At 24.9% G+C, this 23,940-nt stretch overlaps 10 protein-coding genes across 10 annotated transcripts; 5 read left to right on the forward strand and 5 right to left on the reverse strand.

Moving 5' to 3' along the window:
- Positions 1-687: 687 nt before the first annotated feature.
- On the reverse strand, positions 688-1,280 carry DICPUDRAFT_153279 (uncharacterized protein; the record flags this gene model as incomplete). Its single annotated transcript, XM_003288933.1, has 2 exons — positions 688-942; positions 1,008-1,280. Coding segments are annotated over 2 exons (528 nt in total), but the record flags the coding sequence as incomplete, so codon positions are not given.
- Positions 1,281-1,695: 415 nt separating this feature from the next.
- Positions 1,696-5,665, reverse strand: DICPUDRAFT_79745 (uncharacterized protein; the record flags this gene model as incomplete). The annotated part of the gene is made up of 3 exons (XM_003288934.1): positions 1,696-4,980; positions 5,086-5,417; positions 5,500-5,665. The coding sequence occupies 3 exons, from the start codon at positions 5,663-5,665 to the stop codon at positions 1,696-1,698; spliced, it is 3,783 nt and encodes a 1,260-aa protein (XP_003288982.1).
- A 1,049-nt stretch (positions 5,666-6,714) lies between these two features.
- On the forward strand, positions 6,715-7,878 carry DICPUDRAFT_7687 (uncharacterized protein; the record flags this gene model as incomplete). The annotated part of the gene is made up of 2 exons (XM_003288923.1): positions 6,715-6,899; positions 6,960-7,878. Coding segments are annotated over 2 exons (1,104 nt in total), but the record flags the coding sequence as incomplete, so codon positions are not given.
- A 345-nt stretch (positions 7,879-8,223) lies between these two features.
- Positions 8,224-8,532, reverse strand: DICPUDRAFT_153282 (uncharacterized protein; the record flags this gene model as incomplete). Its single annotated transcript, XM_003288935.1, has 2 exons — positions 8,224-8,276; positions 8,361-8,532. 2 exons carry the CDS (start codon positions 8,530-8,532, stop codon positions 8,224-8,226), a joined length of 225 nt encoding a protein of 74 aa, XP_003288983.1.
- Positions 8,533-8,809: 277 nt separating this feature from the next.
- On the forward strand, positions 8,810-11,825 carry DICPUDRAFT_34933 (uncharacterized protein; the record flags this gene model as incomplete). The annotated part of the gene is made up of 2 exons (XM_003288924.1): positions 8,810-9,147; positions 9,308-11,825. 2 exons carry the CDS (start codon positions 8,810-8,812, stop codon positions 11,823-11,825), a joined length of 2,856 nt encoding a protein of 951 aa, XP_003288972.1.
- A 215-nt stretch (positions 11,826-12,040) lies between these two features.
- DICPUDRAFT_79748 (uncharacterized protein) lies at positions 12,041-14,033 on the forward strand (the record flags this gene model as incomplete). Its single annotated transcript, XM_003288925.1, has 2 exons — positions 12,041-12,679; positions 12,747-14,033. 2 exons carry the CDS (start codon positions 12,041-12,043, stop codon positions 14,031-14,033), a joined length of 1,926 nt encoding a protein of 641 aa, XP_003288973.1.
- Positions 14,034-14,982: 949 nt separating this feature from the next.
- Positions 14,983-17,751, forward strand: DICPUDRAFT_153285 (uncharacterized protein; the record flags this gene model as incomplete). Its single annotated transcript, XM_003288926.1, has 3 exons — positions 14,983-17,016; positions 17,087-17,488; positions 17,560-17,751. 3 exons carry the CDS (start codon positions 14,983-14,985, stop codon positions 17,749-17,751), a joined length of 2,628 nt encoding a protein of 875 aa, XP_003288974.1.
- Positions 17,752-18,314: 563 nt separating this feature from the next.
- Positions 18,315-18,618, forward strand: DICPUDRAFT_48272 (uncharacterized protein). Its single transcript, XM_003288927.1, has 2 exons — positions 18,315-18,347; positions 18,424-18,618. The coding sequence occupies exons 1-2, from the start codon at positions 18,345-18,347 to the stop codon at positions 18,580-18,582; spliced, it is 162 nt and encodes a 53-aa protein (XP_003288975.1). The 5' UTR covers positions 18,315-18,344; the 3' UTR covers positions 18,583-18,618.
- A 190-nt stretch (positions 18,619-18,808) lies between these two features.
- Positions 18,809-20,754, reverse strand: DICPUDRAFT_153287 (uncharacterized protein; the record flags this gene model as incomplete). The annotated part of the gene is made up of 4 exons (XM_003288936.1): positions 18,809-19,015; positions 19,091-19,767; positions 19,845-20,075; positions 20,145-20,754. 4 exons carry the CDS (start codon positions 20,752-20,754, stop codon positions 18,809-18,811), a joined length of 1,725 nt encoding a protein of 574 aa, XP_003288984.1.
- Positions 20,755-21,560: 806 nt separating this feature from the next.
- On the reverse strand, positions 21,561-23,232 carry DICPUDRAFT_98199 (uncharacterized protein). Its single transcript, XM_003288937.1, has one exon. The coding sequence runs from the start codon at positions 23,207-23,209 to the stop codon at positions 21,635-21,637; it is 1,575 nt and encodes a 524-aa protein (XP_003288985.1). The 5' UTR covers positions 23,210-23,232; the 3' UTR covers positions 21,561-21,634.
- Between the last annotated feature and the right edge of the window lie 708 nt (positions 23,233-23,940).

Genomic DNA, 23,940 nt, shown 5'->3' on the forward strand with positions numbered 1-23,940 from the left:
TGGGGTATGTTTCATGTCTTTGCTGGATGATAATATGGATAGAATGTATTTTTTTTATAAAAAACAATTATAATTCGATATGCCAACACAGCAAAACAAACAATACAACCTATCTTTTGTCCAAGTGATTTATTTTTATTTTTTTTAATTAATTTTTTTTTTTTTTCTTTTTTTTTTCGTAAAAATTTTTTTTTTAAGATTACGAACTAATAAACAAAAAGTTTCATTGGTGGACTGTTGTGATATTTATTGTATTTTTTTTATTAAAACTTGTTTATAGGGTGTTGGAAATGTCAAAAGAATTATAAGTTATTAGTTGAATTTTAACCCACATTAAAATTTAGATTAATTTTTTTTTAAAAGAATTTTAAAAACAAATATCTTGTCTAAGTTTAATTTATTAAAAAAAACAGCTCACCAATTATTTATATCGAAATAAAAAAAAAAAACCATTTTATAATAAATAAAAAAAAATAAAAAAATGATTTATTTTTTATGGGGCCAATTTTATTTCTTTTTTTTTTTTTTTTGGTATTTTATTTAATTAATTATTTAAAAATGAATCACTTATTTCTTCAAATTGTTCTATTTTGATAACTTCTCTTCTTTTTAATTTCTAATAAAATTCATAAAGATGTTAATATGGTTAAATATTTATATATATATAAAAAAAAGGGGGATATTTACTTTATGTATTTTTTTTCTTTCATTTTTTAAACGGTTCCAAAATAATTGAAACTCTTTTGAAATTTCTTCACCCATTTGTTTTTCTTTTCTTAAAGAACAAAAAACAGAGAAAACGGTTCTAAGAATGATATTTTGATCAATGTCATTATTTGAATTAAACCATTGAGTGAAAAACCATTGAGTAACTTTTTTCTTTTTATTTTTTGTAATTTGACTAATTTTAATTAAATCTTCTTTTTTTAATAATAATAATTTCTAATCAGAATAAAAAAATTAGTATTTTTAATAATTTTTTTTTTTGTAATTATTTTAATAATTACCTTTTCACATGCTAATCTAATTTCGTTAAGTGAAAATGTTAACTTTGGTGGTGAATGAACATTTTTTTCTTTAGATATTGGTATTGGCAAAGCATCTGTTGATGAAATATCATAAAGTTTTTTAGTTTCATTTACTGGGGTTAAAGCATTTAAAAATGGTGAATTTGGAATTGGGGTACTATTTCCTGCATTTCTATTTGGATTTTGAACTGGAGTATTGAATAAGGAAGGTAATGAACTATATTTATTTGGTGTTTCTATATTATCTTGCATTTTGAAAAAATAATTATTTGTTTTAAAATCTAGATATATAATTAAAATAAAAATAAAAAATAAAATGAAATAATTTAATAAAAAAAAGTTAGATATAAAAAAAATTTTTAAAATATTAAATTTAAAATTAGATATATTATTTCATAAATAGAAATATTATTGCTTTTTTTAAAAAAAAAAATTATTAATAGAATTATATATCTTGAACCCAAAAAAAAAAAAAAAAAAAAAAAATTTTGTTTCTAAAAAGGAAAAGTATAATACATTTTTGTTTTGATTGTTTATTTATCTTGATTATGATTATCGTTACTATTATTATTACTATTATTATTACTATTATTATTATTATTATTAATATTATAATTATTATGGATTGAATTTTTTAAACTGACATTGGTAAATGAGGGTCTATATCTTATAAATGAATGCTTTTTTGATTTTCTAAATTTTGTTTTAATTCCTTATCTAGTTTCTTTAGTTGTAAAAATGAGCCTTGGGGTGTTGATGGGGGTGAAAATTTAAATGGTAAATTACTATCATTGTTAATCGTTAAAATTGATGAGTGAACACTGCTTCCATCAAAACTGAATCTTTTAGATTTGTGTTTAGAGTGAACAAACTCGCCATCAAATTGAGAAACTGAAATGGTACTATTTTTGTTATTGTTATTATTATTATTATTATTTTTAATATTATTATAGGCTGTGGTAGTGGTAGTGGTTGTTGTGGTAGTGGTAGTTGTTGTTGAGTTGTTATTGCTATTGTTATTGTTATTGTTATTATTTAAATTTATTAATAGATTTGGATCTTGAGTTAAAATTAATGGGGGTGAATCAAACTTATTAACTATAGTATTTGGATCGCTATTATTACCAAATACATTAAGAGCACTATTACTTTGAGTTCGTCTAAGACCTTTAACTGATGCTTTAGCTTTTTGTTCTTGAATATTATTATTTTCAACCATTTTATTTAAACGATGGATGATTGTATCGAACTGAGGTCTTTTCTCGGGGTCATCATCCCAACACTCTTCCATTAAATCTGTATATGTTTTATTGCAATTCATTGGAATTGGTGGACGAAGGCCTTTGATAACTTGATCTTCAACTTCGCAGTTAAAAGATATATGTGAATATGGTAGTTTTCTAGTTACCATTTCCCACATAATAATGCCAAATGAATAGACATCACATTTCTCGCTGTATAGGGCACCTCTGATTACCTCTGGAGCCATCCATAGGGTTGTACCTTTCTTTGAGTCTTTCTTTAAGTCACTCTCACTGTCCTTGCTTAAAAGAACACTGGGTTTAAAAAAGCCTGTAATACGATTTCTATTGATACATGTATTGAAATCCGCTACTTTAATATTAACTTTAGAGTTTGTTGATAATGATGATACAAGTAGATTTGGTGATTTTAAATCCAAATGTAATATACCTAATGAATGAAGATAATGCAATCCCTTTGCTACATCTAAAGCCATACGAAGAATTAGTTTGTAAGGAATGAGTAACACGGGATTGGACAACACATCCATGAGATTACCACCTGGTACATACTCCATGACGATTGACCAATTGCCAATTTTAGTACAACCACCAACATATTTAACAATGTTGGGATGATTAAACATTGAAAGTAAACGTACTTCATTATAAAAATCTTGGATCATCTCTGGCGATGGCTCGGTAAGTGGATGTAATTTCTTTACAGCAACAATAATTTGAGTATTACTAGCATTGTTATTTGAGCTGTTGTTACTACCATTACTGCTATTACGATTCTTTATTGAATCGTTTGATGGATTACGTGCTATTAACCAATTTTGACCGGTATTATTATGATTCTGACCAGATAGTAGTTCTGATAAATCAATATTTACATGACGATTTAAATTCTCTTGTGTTATCAAACCTTTGTAGATATCACCGGTTGCACCTGTGCCTAAACGATCTTGTAAAATAATTTCGTTCTCGACATCAATTTCTTTATTACCTGGATGGAGATTTTCACATTTAACAGTGACCAATATGTAGTGGATTTCTTTTTGGTTAATAACCAATTGAATGACTTCGGATATTTCAGTTTCTACAAATACAGTTAATGTTGATTTAATATAAAACCATTCACCCTTTGCAATGGAACCACTGGTGGGAACTAAGGTTAAATTATATTGATTATTCTTTTTACCACGAGATGGGAAGTTAAATCGAAATTGTGCATCGGCAGAGCCAGAGTTTGAAATTAAAAATTTATCTGTAAGTAATTGATAGATCTTAACTGCTTCTGGTCCTTTACCCTCTCGTGATGTTTTCTTTTGATGACGTTGATAGTTTAATACATATTTTGAAAGTCTAACACGTGCAGCTGAACTAGATGAAGATGTAGATGATGAAAGTGAATGATTGTTCATTTGGTTCATTAGCATTAAATTGTGGTGATGTGGACTTTTATTTGAAAGTATATTCCAACCTGAATTGTTTGGTGCCATTTGAATTGGTGGGATATTACGTCCCTCCGCTATCATTGTATGTGCCAATTCTTGGATTGATTTTATCATGGTTGGGTGATTTCTAATAAAATACTCCATTCTCTTTTTATTTTCACCGGATAACAAAGAACCAGAACAAGATTTTAAAAACAATGGAAGATATGGATCCGTTTCAACTCTGCAGTATAGTGTAAACTCCATTCCGCCAATAATGTGTAGTGTAGTATAGATATCTATTTCAATGTGATTATATGCCATTAGTTCCACCAATACTGTTAAAGATTCACCTTTCTGTACAGTTCCATTGGATGGAATAAAGTTGATTGTATAGTTTTGGTCGAATGGGGATAAAATTTCAAAATTGAAAGGACAACCGCCAATATTTGAAATTTGAAATGAATCTCTAACCAAGTGATATACCACAATTTTTGGTTGATGACGATGACTAACTTGATTCGATACAGAGATTAGTTGGTTGTATGCTATTGAAGGCGATGATGAATAGTCGCCAGTATTGTTATTTTTATAGTTTAAAGCGTTTGCAGATGAGGCAATCGAGGCATTCATTGATGAAATTACTGGGGTACCATTTGAGACCATACCAATACTATTTCCTGATACGACTGAACTAGAGAGTAACGGTAATCTAGTGATTGGTGCACCATAAAATGGAGATTCATTATTGCCAAGTGTGGGTGATGCAGGTCTATTTGGTGATTTAGGTGGGGATGTAGAAAGCATGTTTGTAAACTTTTTTGTTGGTGAAGTGGATAATGGTGAACTAGATAAAGGTGAGCCTGAATATGGTGAGGTGGTTGGAGATACTTTATTACTATTGGCAGCTGAGGTTGTATTTGATGATGATTGTGAGTTGTTATTGGATGATGATTGCTTTTGTTCTAAAGATTGTAACTTCATTTTAATTTCTTCTTTCTGCTGTTGCAAGATAACCAAATGCTGATGATGAATCTCTTGCAAATCCAACGGAATATCTGTTTCAATATATGACAATGATGGTAATGTCAAATTATCATGATAAAAATAAAATTTCTTTTTCGATAGCTGTACTCTAATATTATCATTAATAGATTCTGTTTGAATAGTTCTATTTAATAATGATGGATGCATTGGTAATGATTCTTTTCTTCTAACTAAATCTTTAACTTTTTCTAATTGATTTGCTTTTTTTAAACTTGATTTTAATTCCTAATTAAAAATAATTAAATTATAAATATGAGAAACTAATCGTAAAATTATGTATATATAAATTTGTAAGAGTTTTTGAATGTAGAAGAATATGGTAATAATTACATCATTATTTATCGCCAACTTTATCATTTCTATCCATTTTTTTTGATCGAATACTGTTTGTGCTGAAATTAAATAAACCCTGGTTGTATTTGGATATTTTCTAATACTATCCGCCGAAGATCTTAATGCTGGTGATTGTTGTATTGATTGGTTTTCTAACATATAATTTGGATTAACTGTAAAACAATACCGTCTATTTCTATGAAGTGTTTCTTTTACCTCTGTTCTTTTAGTTAAATATATTACACCCCTAGGTTTTGAACTTTCCCAATTGATCGGTGAAATATAATATGATAATGTACCTTTCTTTAAAACAAACCATCTGATTTTCCCTGTGTGTATATAAAAAAAAATTGTTAGTTTTTTTATTTTTGATTCAGTAATAATTGATTATTCTTTAATTTATATATTTACAATTTTGAATATTTCCCCCTTGTTTGGTTAAATACCCTGAGTGAATTATTTTTTCATCTTTATCGTCTTTGTTGTTATTATCACTATTGCTATTATTACTATTGTTATTATTACTACTATTATTATTATTATTATTGTTATTATTACTATTGTTATTGGTTATCATATCATCATCACTATGACCCTTTACTTTGAGAAATAGTTTGCTTTATTTTATTTAAAATTTTTTTGTTTTAGTTTTTTTTATTTTTTTTAATTTTATTTTTTTATTTTTTTATTTTTTTTTTAAAAATTTTAAAATTATACCGAAAAGGTCTACAATATATTTATACCTATATAAATATTTTTGGTTTATTCTTTTTTTTTATTACAAATACATTTAACAAAATTATTATACACTATTGTTTTTTTTGTTTTTTTTTCGTTCTTTGATACAAAAGTTTAAAATTAAAAAAAAATTATAAAAAATTTTTATTTACACAAAAAAAAATAAAAAAAATAAAATCAAAAAAAAAATATCCACTATATAGTGGATTTTTTTTTTTTTTTGTTAATGTTATTTTTGGTGGTGGTGTTACACAATATTGATTTTGAAAGCATGTTGAGCTTTATTATTATTTGAATATAAATTTATGAAATTGAGTTAAATTTAGGAAAAACTAAACCATCTTAATCAATACTTTAGTAATATGGTTTATCATATTAAGTATTTTAATATAATTTTATTAAAATGAAAAAATAACTTATTTGGGGTATTGTTTCATTTAATTATTTAAATATCAACCAAATTTTTTTTTTTTAAAATTAAAAAATAATTATTTTTTTTTTTTTTTAAATTTTAATTAATTATTTATAAAATACACACACTAAAATTTTTTTTTCATTTTTTTTTTTTTTTCATTTATATATCTAAAAATCAAAAAAACAATTATTTGTATTTGTTTATTTTTTTCAAATATAAAAATATAATAGATATTTTTTTTAAATTATATAATATAGATAATTTTTAAATTTCTATATTATTTATTTATTTAAATGATTTTTCTAAATAAATATATTTTTATTATAATTTTTATAATTAATTTTTTATTTAATTATCAAATTGTAAATAGTGTACATATAGAAGAAATTAAAAATAATTTATATAATAGACAACAAAATCATTTTAATAATTTAAACAACATTGAAATAAACCAAGATAATATAGAAAATATCAATTTAGAATTTATTAATGTTATTACCAATCATGGATACCCTTGCGATCACCATTATGTAACTACAAGTGATGGCTATATATTGGGACTATTTAGAATACCATATTCACCAAGAAATTCTACTTTTCAAAATAGTAAAAGACAACCCATATTATTACAACATGGTTTATTAGATTCATCTATAACGTAAGTTTTTATAAAGATTTGAAAAATATAAACCTCAATAAATATTAATTAATTTTATAGTTGGATCATTAATGAACCAAATGAGTCTTTACCATACATTTTATCAGATCAAGGATACGATGTTTGGATGGGTAATAATAGGGGCAATCTTTATAGTATCAATCATACTACTCTATCAACAAAGAGTAGAGAGTTTTGGGAATTTTCATTTGATGAATTTGGGCTAATAGACTTACCAACGATGGTAGACTATATACTTAATGAAACTGGGTTCTCACAAATTGGATATGTGGGCCATAGCGAGGGAACAATGCAAGCATGGGTAGCCTATCAAGAAATTAAAGATTTTGCATCCAAAGTACCAATATTCATGGCATTGGGACCAGTTGGTAATGTAACTTATATTGAGAATAAAGGTTTAAGCGCATTAGCAAAGTATAAAGTGGATGATATATTCAGAATATTTGGTTTCAAGCAATTTTTACCATCACCATCAATTCTCAAAGGATTATTTATGGACTTTTGTAAAAACTGTCCTGTTTGTTGCGAAGATGTTGTAGAATGGATATGTGGGCCACATAAAGGCGCATTTAATCAATCCCGTATGTCATTTGTAGGAGGCCACGAACCTGGTGGCACATCACTAAGAAACTTGGTCCATTTCACTCAATTAGTAAACGAAAAACAATTTCAAAAATACGATTATGGGTTAATTGGTAATCTCTTACACTATGGTCAACGTCATCCTCCAATTTACAGTTTTTCAAATATGCCAACACAAATCAAGATTGCTCTTTTCTCTGGAACCCTTGATGAATTGGCTGATCCTTTGGATGTAAAACAACTGGTTGGTGAATTACCACCCCAAACCATTTTAGATTGGACCATTATAGACAACTATGCTCATCTAGATTATGTTTGGGCTTTAGATGCAAATATTTTAATTTATCCAAAAATCCTTAATTATTTTAATAATTTTTTTAAATAAAATAAATAAAATAAAATAGATATTTGCAAGTAAATAAAAAATAAAAAATAAAAAATAAAATTTTTTTAAACTTAATTAATAAATAAACTTAATATCTAACCACAAATACAAAAAAAATAAAATAAAAAATAAGGCACCACAAAATAATTCTAAAAAATAACTTTGGATAAAATAAAAATGGTGTGCTATTCGAAAATTTTTTTATATGTATTTTTTTTTTTATAATAATTTATTTTGTATACATTTTTTTAATCTAATCTATCAATATTCGTTATTACTATATTATGTGTTGTTATTTTTATTGTTTGATTATATTATTATTATTCTATATTAAATTTAGTTTTTCTTGGTGGTTAATTCTTTTTGTAATAATTCTGAATTTAAAATGACTGTTATAATGAAAATTTAGAATTAGTAAAAACAAGTTATATAAGGTTTTAATGAATTTCTTTAATAAAGGCTATGATATTTACTAGTTTGGTTTTCTTTGCCATTAACATAGTGAACAGTGTTTGAAACGAAATTTTCTCTAACTTTAGCAGCTGCTTTGAATGGTTCTTTTAAACAATTACGGACATGTGAACCACACATGTTAGCGTATTGAAGGTAAGTAATACCAGCAGCTCTCCAATATTGACCGGCCATTTTTATATTTTATTTAATTATTTGATTAAAGTGTATGAAAAAAATAATTTATAAAAAAAAAAAATTAAAAAAAAAAAATTGAAAAAAAAACAAAAAAAAAAAAAAATAAAAAAAAATTTAAAAAATTTAAAAAAAAAAAAATAAAATAATTTTTTTTTTTGGCACGTAAAGCTGAACTAAAGAAAAGTTCATTTTTTTTTTTTTTAAAATTTATTAAATTTTTCTCTTTTGTTTTTTAATTTTTTATTTTATAAATCATATAATTATAATTTAAAAAATGAATAAATTTGTAGTTTTTTCATTTTTTATATTATGTATTAGTATTGTATTTGGTATCTACGAGGAAGAGATCGGTTTAAAAGATTGGTCCATTAGAGGTATTGGTCAGTTGGAGAACGGTTTATATTTTTCAAATGACAATACAGTTTTAGTACAAACTAAAGTATTACACAGATCAGGTAGTGGTGGTGCCGATTCTTCACCAACAGCTACAGTACCATCATATGCAATCAGTCTTTTAGATGCAGAAAATGGTAACTCTAAGTGGAGACAATTATTACCAAATCAAGAACAATCATTCCAATCAATGACTGCCAGTAATGATAATAGTTGTATGTATATTTACCATTGTGGTTATTTTAATATTTTAAACAGATGATATTAACTATTTTTTTATTTATTTTTATATTTTTTAAATTTTTTATATTTTTTATAAATTTTATTTTTTTCAAATTAAAAAAGATATTTTAACATTATCAAATAATAATAAAATTAGATATTGGAATAGAAAGAATGGTGATTTAATTTCAGTTTATGATACAAGTTTAGCAAATGATGATCAATGTTATAGTGCAGATATCACCTCAACTGTATCAACTACCCAACCAACATTTAGAGTTTTTTGTAAAAATAATATTTTAATTTTAAAAAAAGATGAAAATAATTTAATAAATTTAGTATCATCCATCGAAAATACCGATACATTATATTCATTCGACTCAACTAAAGTGTACACAATAAACAAAGATTCTATTAAAATGATGCAAGTTGGTGAATCAGCTCTTAAAGAAATACAATCATTCAAAATCACTGAAAATACCCAACCATCACTCAATATAAATTCAAAATATTTAATAGTTACAACTAATAAAGAGTCATCAGTATTAAATATCATCTACAACTCTAAATTATATAGCGTCACTTTAGAATCTATCGAATCTAGCTTATCAACCAAAAAGATTTCAAGCATATCCTCAATCAATGACTTCAAATGGTTGGTCAGTTTGGTTGGCGGATCTAGCTTATCAGTCGAGTTTAACAAGGATACCAACAAAGTTGAATTAGTCAAATACTATGAAAATACAATTTCAACTGAAAATAATGTTAATAATTATCATCACATCATCATAAGTAGCACATCGGATGAAGAAAAATACAGTTTATCTAGCGATCAAGTAAAGGCTATTAAATTACCATCAATTTCAAAAAAAGAGAATGGTAATGTAGTATCAGTATTCTCATTTGAATCAAAGAGTGGCACACCATTGGTTTTGGTTTCAATGGATGATTGGTCAATCAATATGTTTGAATTATTGGACCAAAATACCAAAGTTTCAAAATTATGGACCAGAGAAGAATCCCTTTCATTCATTTTAACAAGCGAAATCATTGATTACCCACTTCCAGATATTTCAAAATTAGCTCAACTTCAATATGAATTTAATGAAACCGATGGATTTTTAGCACACTTTTCAAAGAGAATTTCCACCCAAATCAGTTCATTATTTGGTTTATCAAAGGACAGCAATAGCGCTCAAGAAGAATTATTAAAGGCAAATAACGATCAATCTATTAAAAAAGTTATTATTGCTTCAACTTTATCTGGCAAAGTATTCGGATTAAATTCAAATAGAGGTCAAGTTTTGTGGTCTATCTACTACCAATCATTCCTTAAAGAATCTATGACAATGAAAATCTACGTCACAAAGAAAGCAATTTACTATCCACCAGAAGTCGCCATTATCTATCAAATTAAAGATACACCAAAATCAGTTATTAGCTTTATCAATCCACTTGAAGGTAAAGAAAATACCTCAATTATTGTAAATAGTAAGATGCTTCACTCCAATGTCATCTCACAATGGATGGATCCAATCACCCATCGTCAAATGATGTATTGGGTTGTCAACTATCCAGTTGATCATCCATCACCAATGGTATCATTACATCCATGGAACGAAAAAATTAGAAAGAGCTGGGGTCAACTTAAACAAAGCCATTTCTTCCTTGTAAATAAAGAGCAAAATGAAATTAAAGGTTATGGTATCGAAAGTTTAGCAAATGGAAAACATGGAAACATGAAATCGATTCCCACATGGAACTTACATTTTGGAAAGAATAATCAAATACTCCAAGTATCTTCATTTAACCCACACGAAACTATTCAATCACCAGCTATCATTTTAGGTAATCGTGATCTCTTACCAAAATATGTCAATAGAAATTTGATTTCAGTTGCTACATTGGACCCAACTACTTCAACCCTTAATGTCCATTTGGTCGATTCAGTTACTGGTGAAATTATCAAATCATTTAAACATCAACACTCATCACCAAAGGTTTCATTGGTCCAAACTGAAAACAGCGTTGTTTACTCTCACTATGATATTCTCACACAAACTCAATTAATTTCAACCATTGACATTTTCGAAAAGAACATTGACTGGAACACCGAAACATTCTCTAGCTACAACTCAACATTCGATGCCACCAGTGGTGCAGACAGCCAATTGCTCATTAAACACAAAACATATGTTTTCCCATATCCACCCATCAAAACACTCTCATTATCTATTACAACCAAGGGTATCACATCAAAAAATATAATTGTTGGAATGGAAAATGGTCAAATTTTACCAATCGATAAAAAATACATTAGTGCCAGACGTCCATATCCAAATGAGGTTACACCAAATGATGCTGAAGAGCAATTAATTCCATATAAACCATTACTCCAATTCCCACCATGGTTTTTCACAACTTATAATACCGCTGTTACCGGTCTTGTTGGTATCGAATCAACCGGTACAGATTTAGAATCAACCTCACTTCTTTTTTCATTTGGCGAACCTGATATTTTCTGTGTACTTATTTCTCCATCACTCCCATACGATATTCTTTCTGATCAATTTAATCATTTAGCATTAATCATCACCTCAATCACTTTATTCATTTTAGCAATATTAGCTAAAAATTATAAATATTCACTTATTTTATCCAAAAAATGGAAATAATAATAATATAAAAAAAACAAAAACAAAACAAATAAATAAACTCAATCCTATATAATTATTTTTTTTAAAAAATTTCCATTTATATTATTTATTAATTTTTTTAATTTTTTAATTTAATTTTTTATAATTTTTTTTTTTTAATTTTTTTAATTTTTTTTTTTTAATTTTTATCATCATTCATCACAGTTTATTAAAATTAAATAATTTACAAATAAATGGATTCAGAAATTTTAGAAATTAAATATTTAAAAGAAGTAAACGATTTTAGTGATCTGTTCTATAATAAAAACAGTTCAAAATATCAGGATGTCAAAATCAATGATTTTAGTCACTATCAAGAAATTGTTTATGATTACACATTTAAAAATAATATACTAAATAAAAAAAATATAACAAATTTAATAAATTGGTTTATTCAAAATCCAGAAATAGATTTAACACTTAAAAACTATATAAAAAATGAAATATTTGTTGGTGGTGGCATTATACCATTAGACGAATCATTTGATATTTTCAACATTTTTTTAAAATCATCAATTCCTCCATCATTTAATAGCAATAATAATAATAATGATGATGATGATAGTAACAATAGTATTATTAATAATAATAATAGTAATAATAGCAGTAATAATATTACAAAATCAATGAAATATTTTTCAGTCGTTTATTTTTTAAATTACCATCACCCTAAAATGGCACATTATATATTTGAAGATTATTTCATTGCTTTTACAACAAGTATTTTCTTTGATAAAGATATAGAAATATTTTCTTTATTAAAATTTTTAAATATTATGAAAACTGGTAAAAGCTTTTCAAATTTATTTTACAAGATTTTAATTGATCCAAGAGTAAGAAAATCAAATCTATATTTTTAAATGTAATATATTAATTTCTTTTTTTTTTTATTTAATATAGTTGGATGGTTTTATAAAAACAGAAAAAAAGCAACTATTAAAAGAGAAAGTCCAAATATTATTTAATTTAGTAGATAATAAACAGTTTTTTGATAAAGTAACAAATTTAGAATCAACATTAAAGATAAATAATAATCAAGCTGAACTAATTAGAATAACAAAGCAAATATTAGAAAATAAAAAAAACAATGGCGTAATAATATCAAATAATAATAGTAGTGATTTTGAATTAATAATAGACTACCAAAAAAGAAGAAATATCTATGGTAATATTATTAATAGTAATAACAACAACAACAACAATAATAATAATATTCAAAATAATATAGAAGAAATGGATTTGGATTATTATAATCATAATATTTATTTGGATAATATTATTATAGGCAAAATATTTGATTATATAATTTACAATGAAAGTGAAATTGAAAAAACTCCAAATAAATTCTTTTATGAAAGAGATAATATCCCAATTGATATTTCATACGGATTGGTTTCAAAAAGATTATTAAATATTTTTTCAAAAGTAATTAGCGGCTATTCATTTCCTATATTTAATAAAATCAACTTCAACAGCGAATATTGCATGGTTAAACATCCACCACTCTATTTAAACTACGAGTCTATAAAATATCTACCAACAACCATTGAAAATAGTAACATTAAGCATTCCTTCAGCAGAGTAGAAGAGTTATTTATAAGATTGGATAATAATCAGCAAATCGAAAGAAACTATATAGACAATATATCATATATATACAAAACACGTTATTTAGAAAGAGATTATTTAATATATCCACCTCAAATGCCCAATTTAAAGAGATTAGTAATTTCAAATTACTATGGTTATAATAATATTAGTAATTCAGGGTTCATCAATCGTCCATATAATCAAATCAATGCAAATGATCTAATCACACACATTGTAACCAACGACGAAGGAAAACATTCAATCGAATTCTTTTCAATTTCAATAATAAGAAACTTTCAACACGATGCAAATATACCTTTTATTTATGACTTTTCATTCTTTGACCATCTTTTAAAAAATCATTCAGAAACTTTAAAAAACATTGAAATTCATTTCAGTTTAGAATTTATGCCAAGGTCGTGCGAAACCCCAAACTTTTTAGAGAAACACTTTTTCAAATATCCAAATATCAAAGTAGATTTTATTCTTAATGACGAATCAGTGCCATCACCATTCACCTCAAAAAATAAAAAATATAAAAACTCAACACTGACCCAGGAACAAATTTTACAAAATGTTATTTTTTACAAATTTTAAAATAAAAAGAAAAAAAGCAAATATTATTTATTTTTGTTTTTTATTCAAACAATTTGGGACTTTTTTTTTTTTTTTTTTTTTTTTTTTTTCAACAAATCAATTACTTGAAAATATTAAAATTTAAAAATAGATTTATTTTTAAATCAAAACGAATAAATTTAGTGTATGAGAATATATTGGATTAAAGAACCCGTTTAATTGAATGTGTGGTTGTGTGAGTGTGTGATGTGTTATTATTTTTAAATTTTGTTTTTACTTTTAAAATAAAATTAATTTTATTCAATTTGGAATTTAAAATAATGTAAATGTAATTTAAAATTAAATAATTTATATTTAATCAAATGGGGAAGTGGGTATATAAATACATATTTTAAATATTAATAAAGAACCACAAAAAAGCTAATTTTATATGAAAAGAAAAAATCAAAATTTTTTTTTTAATTTTTTTTTTTTTTTTCAAAATTTTTTTTTTTTTTTTTTTTTTTAGCACACCGCTTTCTGTGATTTTTTTTGTTTCCCTTTATAATTTTCTTTTTATTTTTATTTTTTTATTTTAAAATTTTAATATTTTATATAGTTTATATTTATTTTTAATTTTTTTTTTTTTTTTTTTTTTTTTTTTTTCATCAGTATCTATATAAATATTTATTTCTTTTTGTAAATAGTTTAGTTTTTTTTATTTATTTATTTTGTACTATATTAAACTTTAAAGTTTTTATAATATTATTAAATTATTTTAAATTTAAAATTATAATAATTTTTAAAAAAAAAAAAAAAATAATAATCAAACAATCCAATCACCAAATCACACACCCTTTTTTAATTTTTTTTTGTTTTTTAAAATTTTTTTTCTTTAAAAAAGTCATATTTTAATCCACACACCAAACCACACCACTTTTTTTATATCAAAGCTATAACAATCATATAAATAGAAAAATAAATATAAAAAATGAGCTCAGTTAGCAAAGGTACAAGATTTTTTGGTACAAAAAAAGAAAAAGAGGCACCACCTCCAGCAAGTTCAGTTTTCTCATCTATTGATACAACAACATCAACAACAGATCCAAATAATGGAGTCAAAAGATTATCAGTTAGTTCTGTAGCAAAACAATTAAAAGAAAAACAATCTGTAAATAGTTCATCACCATCACCCTCACCATCTCCTTCTCCAATAACAATAAAACCAGCCCCAAGACCAATTTTAAAACCAAGTACCTCACAACAACAGGAATCATCTGCATCATCATCCTCAGGTGCTACACTATCATCATCAACACCAACTTTACCATCAGTTTTACACAAATTTAAAAATGCAGCAGCAGCAGCAGCATCCTCCTCTTCACCTTCATCCTCGCCATCCTCTTCACCTTCATTGTCATCTACACCAACCCAACCTACTCCATCTACATTTAAAAAACCATCAGCTTTTCAACTTCAACAAAAACCAAATTTATCATCGTCTGTTGGAGAATTACCATCATTTAAAAAACCCTCACCACCACTCCCAGCAGGAAGACCAGCACTATCACAATCAATTGATCATAACAATAATAATAATACAAACACAAATACAAGCACAAATACAAGTACCTGCAGTAGCTTAAATTCATCAACATCATCGCTACCATCTTTTTCACCTTCTAATGGAAACGGTTTTGCATCAATGAAACCACCTCTATCAAGACAAAATACACAATCACCAGTACAGTTTTCATCATCACCACCATTAAAACCCCAACCATCACATAACCCATTAAATAATAGTAATAATAATATATCCAAACCAACACCTAAAAAACCAGCTTTACCACCAAGAAATGAATTACAATCATCTGCAGGAACTATAGTGGTACCTAAATTAAAACCAACTCCAATAAATAGACCTACCCCATCAACAACCTCAAATGACGCCCAAAGATTGTTTTTAAAAAAGGTTATAAACGACGATGATGAAACAAGTGAAAAATTAAGTAGCGATGAAGATGAATCTACAACACCAAGAGCATCCTCTTCATCAGCAACTAGCAATAATAGTAATAATAACAATAATAAATTCAATAAACCTAATAACATGGGTGGGGCTGCAAATGAATCATCAACAACATCTGCATCCACATCCACATCTACATCACCATCATCATCGACATCCACCTCACCACAAATTTCAAATAAAAAACCAAAAGATCCAAATGCAGATAAAATTCAAAGAAATTATTTAGTTCAAGAGTTATTATCAACAGAAAAGAAATATGTAAATAATTTAAATAGAATCATTACCATCTTTTTATTACCATTAAGAGATAAAGTAAATTCAAAAGATAAAATCCTTAATATGGAAGAAATCAATCAAATTTTTTCAAATATTGAAACTATTTTCAATGTCCACAAAACCTTTTTAGTTGATTTTGAAGATAGAATTACAAAATGGTCAGATACTCAAAAGCTTGGTGATGTTTTCAAAAAAATGAGCCCATATTTAAAATCATACAAAATTTATTCAAATGCATATAACGGCAGTATGTTAACTATTCGAAGTTTAATGAAATCAAATTCACAATTTTCTCAATTCCTTCAAAAATGTTTAGAGAAACCAGCATCAAAAGGTTTAAATCTTTCAGCTTACCTTATTATGCCCATTCAAAGAATTCCCCGTTATCGTTTATTGTTAGAATCAATTATTAAACATACACCAACCGACCATGTAGATTATCAAGATTTAATAGGTGGTAATGATGAAATTTCAAAATCAGCAAATGAAATCGATGAAAAATTAGCAGAGTATCAAATTGCACATAAAGTATTGGATATTCAAAATAGTTTAAATGGTTTAGAAGAAGATATTGTAACACCAACTCGTCATTTCTTAAAAGAAGGTGATCTTAAAAAAATATCTGATCGTGTTGTAAATAATAGACACTTTTTTTTATTTAACGATTTATTAATTTATTGTAAAAAAGAAAGAAAAGATACCTACAGATATAAAGTAAGTTTAATATTATAATAATCAAAAATCAAAAAATATTAATATAAATTATTATTTAATTTGAATATAGGCAACATTCCCTTTATTATCTTGTTGGGTTAAAGATATACCAGATACTCAAAGATATAATAATCTTTTTCAAATTATTTCAAAAGATAAAACATACTTTTTAAGTGCTAAATCAAGTGAAGAAAAATTATCATGGATGAAATTATTAAATGAGGTTATTGATAAATTAGTTGGTCAAAATCCAGAATGTTTACAACAAAGAGCTAATATTTATGAAAGACGTGGTTCAATGTCACCTGCTGAACTTTTCAATGCTTTGGATAAAAACACTCCAATTGGCACTGAAGAAAAAAGTGACTCATCAAATGATTTAAAGAAATCAACAAAAACAATTTGGTTAAAAGATCAAATGACAAAAGCTTGTATGTTATGTACTAGTAGTTTTACAATGACAAGAAGAAGAGTAAGTAGTAAAAAAAAAAATTGGGTGCAATATAAAAACAAATATTAATTTTTTATTTTTTTATTTTTTAGCATCATTGTAGAAAATGTGGTAAAATATTTTGTAATGATTGTTGTCCAGTTCAAGATTTATCTCAATATATTCAAGGTAAAAAGGTTAGAATTTGTAAAACTTGTTTTGAGGAAATTCAGGTTCAATTAACTGAAATGAGTAGTATCAATGGTAACGAACAAAGTATGGTGGAAGAAGTCGCAAACTTATAAAAATTAAAATTAAAAAAATAAAATAAAATAAAATTAAATAATAATAATAAAAATAATAATTAATAATAATAATAATAATAATAATAATAATAAATAATTAAATAATAATAATTATATTTTATTTTATTTTATTTTAAAAAAAAACCTATTTATTTATTAAAAAACAAAAAAACAAAAAAAAAATTATTTAATTTAAAAATAAAAAAAATAAAAAAATAAAATTTGATTATTTTATTTTTTTTAATAATTTATAAAACTATTATTTTATTAGTTTTTCTAAAATAATATAAACTAAATTATTAAATTGGAAAAAAATTTTGTGGTTTACATTCACATAATGATAATTTTATTCAAATTCCACCCACACACACGAAAGAGTTTTTATTTTTTTTTCAAATTAAATTTTTAATAATTTATTATTAAAAATACAAAAAAGGAAAAATCTTATTTTTTAATTTATTTAAATTTTTAATTAAATTTTTTTTATTTTTTATTTTTTTTTTTTTTGAAATTTAAAATTAATTTAAGAGTTTTTATTTTTTTTTTTAAATTCAATTTCAATACTTAAATTTATTAAGAAACAAATAATAAAAATGGTAGGATAAAAAAGTTATAATATTCTTAAAAATAGTTTTATAAATACTAATAATTAAAAAACTTTTTTTAATTTAGACAAACTGCTGTAAATGTTGTAAAGGAAAAGAGTGCACTTGTTGCCAAGAATCATGCCACTGTCCAAAGGATCAACAAATCTCATGTAAATGTTCCACATGCACATGTTCAGACCAATGTAAGGGAGATTGCTCATGTAAAAGAGAATGTTGCAAATAAAAAAACTAAATAAAAAAAATCTTTTTTTTTTTTAACTAAAACTTAATATTTATTTCTTTTTTATTTAGTTTTAAATTTTCATTTCTATTTTTCTAAATATTCATTTCTATTTTTCCTAAAAAAAATATTTTTTTTTATTCCAAACAAGCTATTTTAAGTGACTTAAAAAAAATTAACACATATATTTTTTTTTAAAAAAAGGGGGGAGTTTTAATATGTATATTCTTTATTGCCAATTTGCGAAAGTTTCTAAAAGATAAACTAATAACAAAGAAAGTGGATATAGTGACAAAACAAGAGGAGCCATATAGGTTTTCATTGTATTTTGAGTGGCACCCAAAGTACCAACACTTAAAGTTACAAATAGAATTGCAATAGTTTCAGCAGAGTATTCCCAGACGAGATTTCTAAAGTAAACAAGAGCAAAGAATATCTAAAAAAAAAAAATTAGCATATTTGAGATTTATATTAAAAAATATTTCTTTAATGTTTTAAAAACTATACTTACACCTAAACACATTGTAGAGTTCATTGAACAACTACCGTATAATGCAGAGAAAGTAAGAGATGAGTTTTGTTTCTTCTTCTTTGAGGCAAATATAAGTGAAGAAATAAGTTCGGATGCATTTGAACAGAATGGAGTTAAAATGAAACTGACAAAGAATAATTTAATATTTAATTTTGTACCAAAATCGGAAATGACGTCAACCATTGGATCAGAGAATAAAGATACTAATACAGTACCTAAAATTAAATAACCAGCTGATTGAAGTGCAATTTTCTTTTTATTGATTGGACCATGTTCTTCATGATCATCACCATCTTCTTTGGCTTCATTGACTTGGATGGAGGTTTCTTCTCTCTTTTGTGCTTTTTCATGAGCCTTGGCTTTCCATTTCAAACCAATACCTTTGACATCTACTGGGAGTTTTTTGTGCTCTTCACCAATAAGTGGTGATTCTTCATTGTGTTCATTACTGCTTGAACCCTCTTCACCGTGATTGTGATTAAAGAGGTTCTTTTTGATTGTTAAGTTGTGAATGAAATGATGTACAATTCTTTTAGTTAAATAATTTTTTTTAGCATTTTCCATTTTCTTTTCTTGAAGTTTTGGTTGTACTACTTGGTAAACACAATATGCAGCCATTAAGAGTGCACAAACAATTAAACCAGCCAATGAAAACCCTATTATAAAATAAATATATTAATAAATATTTATATAAAATAAATGAGTTTTTAATTTTAAACTTAATTATATTTACATTTTTCTACTCTTCTACCATCCTCTGGGTCATGAAGATAGGCAAAAGCAACACCTTGAACAATTAAATAACTAATACTGACACCCATCATAATCTTTGCACCTACTTTAGTATCATCATCAACAGTAACACCAGTTTTAGTAAGACTCCATTTATGAGTTAAAACACCATCTACTGATTCACCGCCTCTGAGATCACATCTTGCTAAAATTAATGAAGATGAAAATGGGACTATAAAATAAAATTAAAAAAATTTTTTAGTAAATTATTTTTTTAAATAAAATATAAATAAATACTTACTAGTTAAAAGCATAATAGTTGAACCAGCTAATGTACCAATACCAATTGCAAGTTGTGCTTGAGGATTTGAACTAAAAGCACCAGATACTAAAATGATAATTGCATCAGGGGCTGCTGATAAAATTGGTAAAACTAAACCACCAATAAGACCTGGATCTAAAATTTCTAAAAGACCTTCGGAACCATCTGAAATGAATTTAGCACCTAAAGCTAAAATTGAACCATATACAGCCATTAAAAATAGCATACCTACAATATTATTTGTACATGGCCAAATTGAGTTTAAACATTTAGCTTCGCATTGACAACTATCTGAATTACACCAACCAGAGGAACATGAAGGCCAATCTTCTAAAGATGTAACATTGGTAATACATAATTGTGAATCTGGGCAATAATAGCTTGTTACATTGGCGGAACAATAACTACAAGCATCATCGGCCGTTGATGGAATAGTAACATTTGAGTATGTGGCAATCGTTTTAATACCATTTGAAGAGGTAATGACAGGTTTAAACCCACTTATTGAAATAACATTTCTTGATTCTGTTAAATTTGCAGATAATACAAATATTGAAAATAATAATACCAATCTATTTATTATTTTCATTTTTTTAAATTATTTTGATATTAAAAAAAAAAAAAAAAGATATCTTTTTTTTTTTAAATTTTTTTTTTCCTATGTGAAAAAAAAATAAATTATTTTTCGGGTTTTAGGAATTGAAAAAAAAAAAAAGTATAAACTAAAATAGTATAATTAATATATTGTCTATTTATAAATAGAGTTTTATACCTGTCGTTTAATAAAAAAAATTTAAAAAATAAAAAAAAAAAAAAAAAGGTTTATAAAGAAAAAAAATAAAATAAAAAAATAAAAAAAATTAAAATTACAGATTTTTTTTTTTTTTTTTTTTTTTTTTTTTTTTGTGTAAACCATAAATTTGTGTTGATATATCACCATACACAATTATATAATTACCATCAAAAAAATATCCTAGTTTTGAAAAAAATAAAAATTTATTAAAAATAAAAAACAATTAATGTTTTTAAAAAATTATCTTTTATTTAATTTATTTTTTATTTATTTATTTTTAAAAAAACAATAAAAGATTAATGAATAAACAATTAAAAAATATTTTATTATGCTATATAGTAGTAATGAGAAGAAAATTAAACTTCCTAAATTGTAAATTAAAAAATTACATGGTTAAACAGATAAACCCCAAATATATATTTAATACAAACAATTATTAATAATAGTTAATTTTTACAATTTTATAGTTATTATTTATTTATATTTAAAAATCAAAATCTAAAAAAACTATAGCTATCTTTTAATTAGTTTTAAAAATAACCACTTTTTTATTTTTTTATTTAAGAATTTAATGTTTATTATTTGATTATTATTTTTTTTTTAAATTATTTTTGTTGTGATTTTGAATTTACAAATCAAACTATGGATGAGTATGATAAGTGGTGAGAAAATAACCCTAAAAAATTAATTTGAATTTTGTGTTATTGTGTTGTGTGGTGAAAAACTCTTTTTTAAGGGTTATATAAGAGAATGATATGATATTGATTTCGGAGACTGAATAATTGCCATTATCATGGGAACCGGAAATTACTTTTTTGATTTTGCTTAAATCTGTAAGTCTATTATCAATGAATGTAACAGAGTACAAATCTATGTCTTGAGAGTGTGCACGTAATAAAGCCAATGAAGAGACTACATCATGGTGTGAGGTAATAAAAACTGTTAAATTTCGAATGGTTTGATTACGATTTTCAACTAAAACCTTTGTTATAATATCTTCAAAATAACCTACTGCAATACCAAGGTTCTTAATGGATCTATTATTTGATAAGCCTTGAACTATATTGGCATCTAAGCTATTACCACCAAGGTAAAGTTTAAGATTTTCTAACTTTGTGTTGGGATTTGAAAAAAGAGTGTTGAGACCTTGAAATATAGTTGGAATATTTATGCCTTCTAAGGTTCCATTGCATGATTGGCATGAAAGACCTAAAGAACAAAAATGTGATAATGAGATTGAGTTTAGAGCTGGGTCATTTGATAGCTTTTCAACAATATAATCCAAATCTTTTTTATATGAATAATCTATGTTTGGAGTTATTTTTTCATTATCATCATTATTGTTATTGTTATTATCTTCACCGTCGCTATTGTCCTCTGCATTCTCTATTTGGGCATCCTGATGATTAGATTCTAGTTTTTTTGCCATTTCGATTCTTTTCTTGTGGACTCTTTCTATTAAAACTTCAAGACGAGATTCCACAGTGAGCTTTTCGAGTTTTGATAAAGAACAACCTTGATTAACAGTTTTTTGATTTCCTTCGGTGTAGAATAAGTCGTCGATTTCAATTGCACGAGTTGGAGATCCATCAAAGATTATTTCACAGTCAAATCCATTCTCCAAAGTGTCACAATATATTATATCTTTAATATTTGTATTTAAAATTCTATAGATTATATTTGGATTACCATAATCTATAGTAATTCTTTTTATTTTCTTTAAATTTTTTTCTTTAAGGGTATTTAAACCACCATTAAGTAGAAATTCTGCATCATTTTCAAAGCAAACTAGTAAATAAAGCTGGGTATTGTCTGGTAGCCTTGAAAGTTCTGAAATAATCCCTCTGAATTCCGATGGATTATCATTGATAAAGATAATGTTTTTATATTTCTCTGTATGTCCAAGAGCGATTTCATTTTTAAAATCTTCAAAAGTATCATTATAAATTATTATTGAATCTTTTAATTTAATTAATTTATAATCATTATTATTATTATTATTATTATAACTGAATGGGGATTCGAAAAAGAATTTTAATAATTTATAGTTGTCAATATTTAGATTATTAGTAAGTTCGTAGGAAACTATTTGAAAACTTTTTTTTGATATGGTTGCATATTTTATTATTTCATTTCGAGTTGAATTTGCAAAAAATAACTCAAAATATTTACCATACCTTAAACTAAATAGCAAATGATTAATTATACTTGATAAAATATTATAATATATATATGTTGGTATATTTTGCATTTATAAAATCTATTTGTCTAATTTTATGTGGGGTAATAATAATAAAAAATAATAAAATTTATTTTTTTTTTTAAAAAAATAAATATCTGTTTTTTTTTTTTTTTTAATAAAAAAATAAATATAATAAAAATCACATAAAAATCATAAAAACACACTTAAATTAATAGGTTGAATAAAATTTTTTATTTATTAATTGGTGTTTTTGTGTTGTCAGAAAAATATTTTGATTAAATATTTCGGATATTAAAACATTGATTTCTAAAACCGGGAACAATTATTATATGGATGGATCTGTATATAGATATGTGATAATTCATATTTTTTGTTGGTGTTACAATACAAAAAAAAAAAAAATTTATTTGGCTGATCTTCCCTGATTTTGAGTGTTAATTATGATATTGATGGTAATTTAGAATGATATAATTCTATTATTATAGTTTAAATATTAAACAAGCGAAAATGATTTTAAAAAAAAAATATCTTTTTTTTTTTTTTTTTTTTTTAAATGAAAAAATTTTCCCCCAAACCAAATTTGAATTAATTAATTCATTTTTGAGCAATACTACTCGTTAGTGTTTTTAATATTAAATAAATTGAATAACAAAATTAAATAGAGGCATATCCTTTGTTAGAAGTGGTGGGGGTGTTGGTGTGTGTGTGTTTGACAGTGGGTAAAAGAAATATATATTTATCTCAAATAGATAAAAAAAAAAAAAAAAAAAAAAAAAATA

The sequence above is a fragment of the Dictyostelium purpureum genome (assembly GCF_000190715.1).
Source record: "Dictyostelium purpureum unplaced genomic scaffold DICPUscaffold_155, whole genome shotgun sequence".
Lineage (NCBI taxonomy): Eukaryota > Evosea > Eumycetozoa > Dictyosteliales > Dictyosteliaceae > Dictyostelium > Dictyostelium purpureum.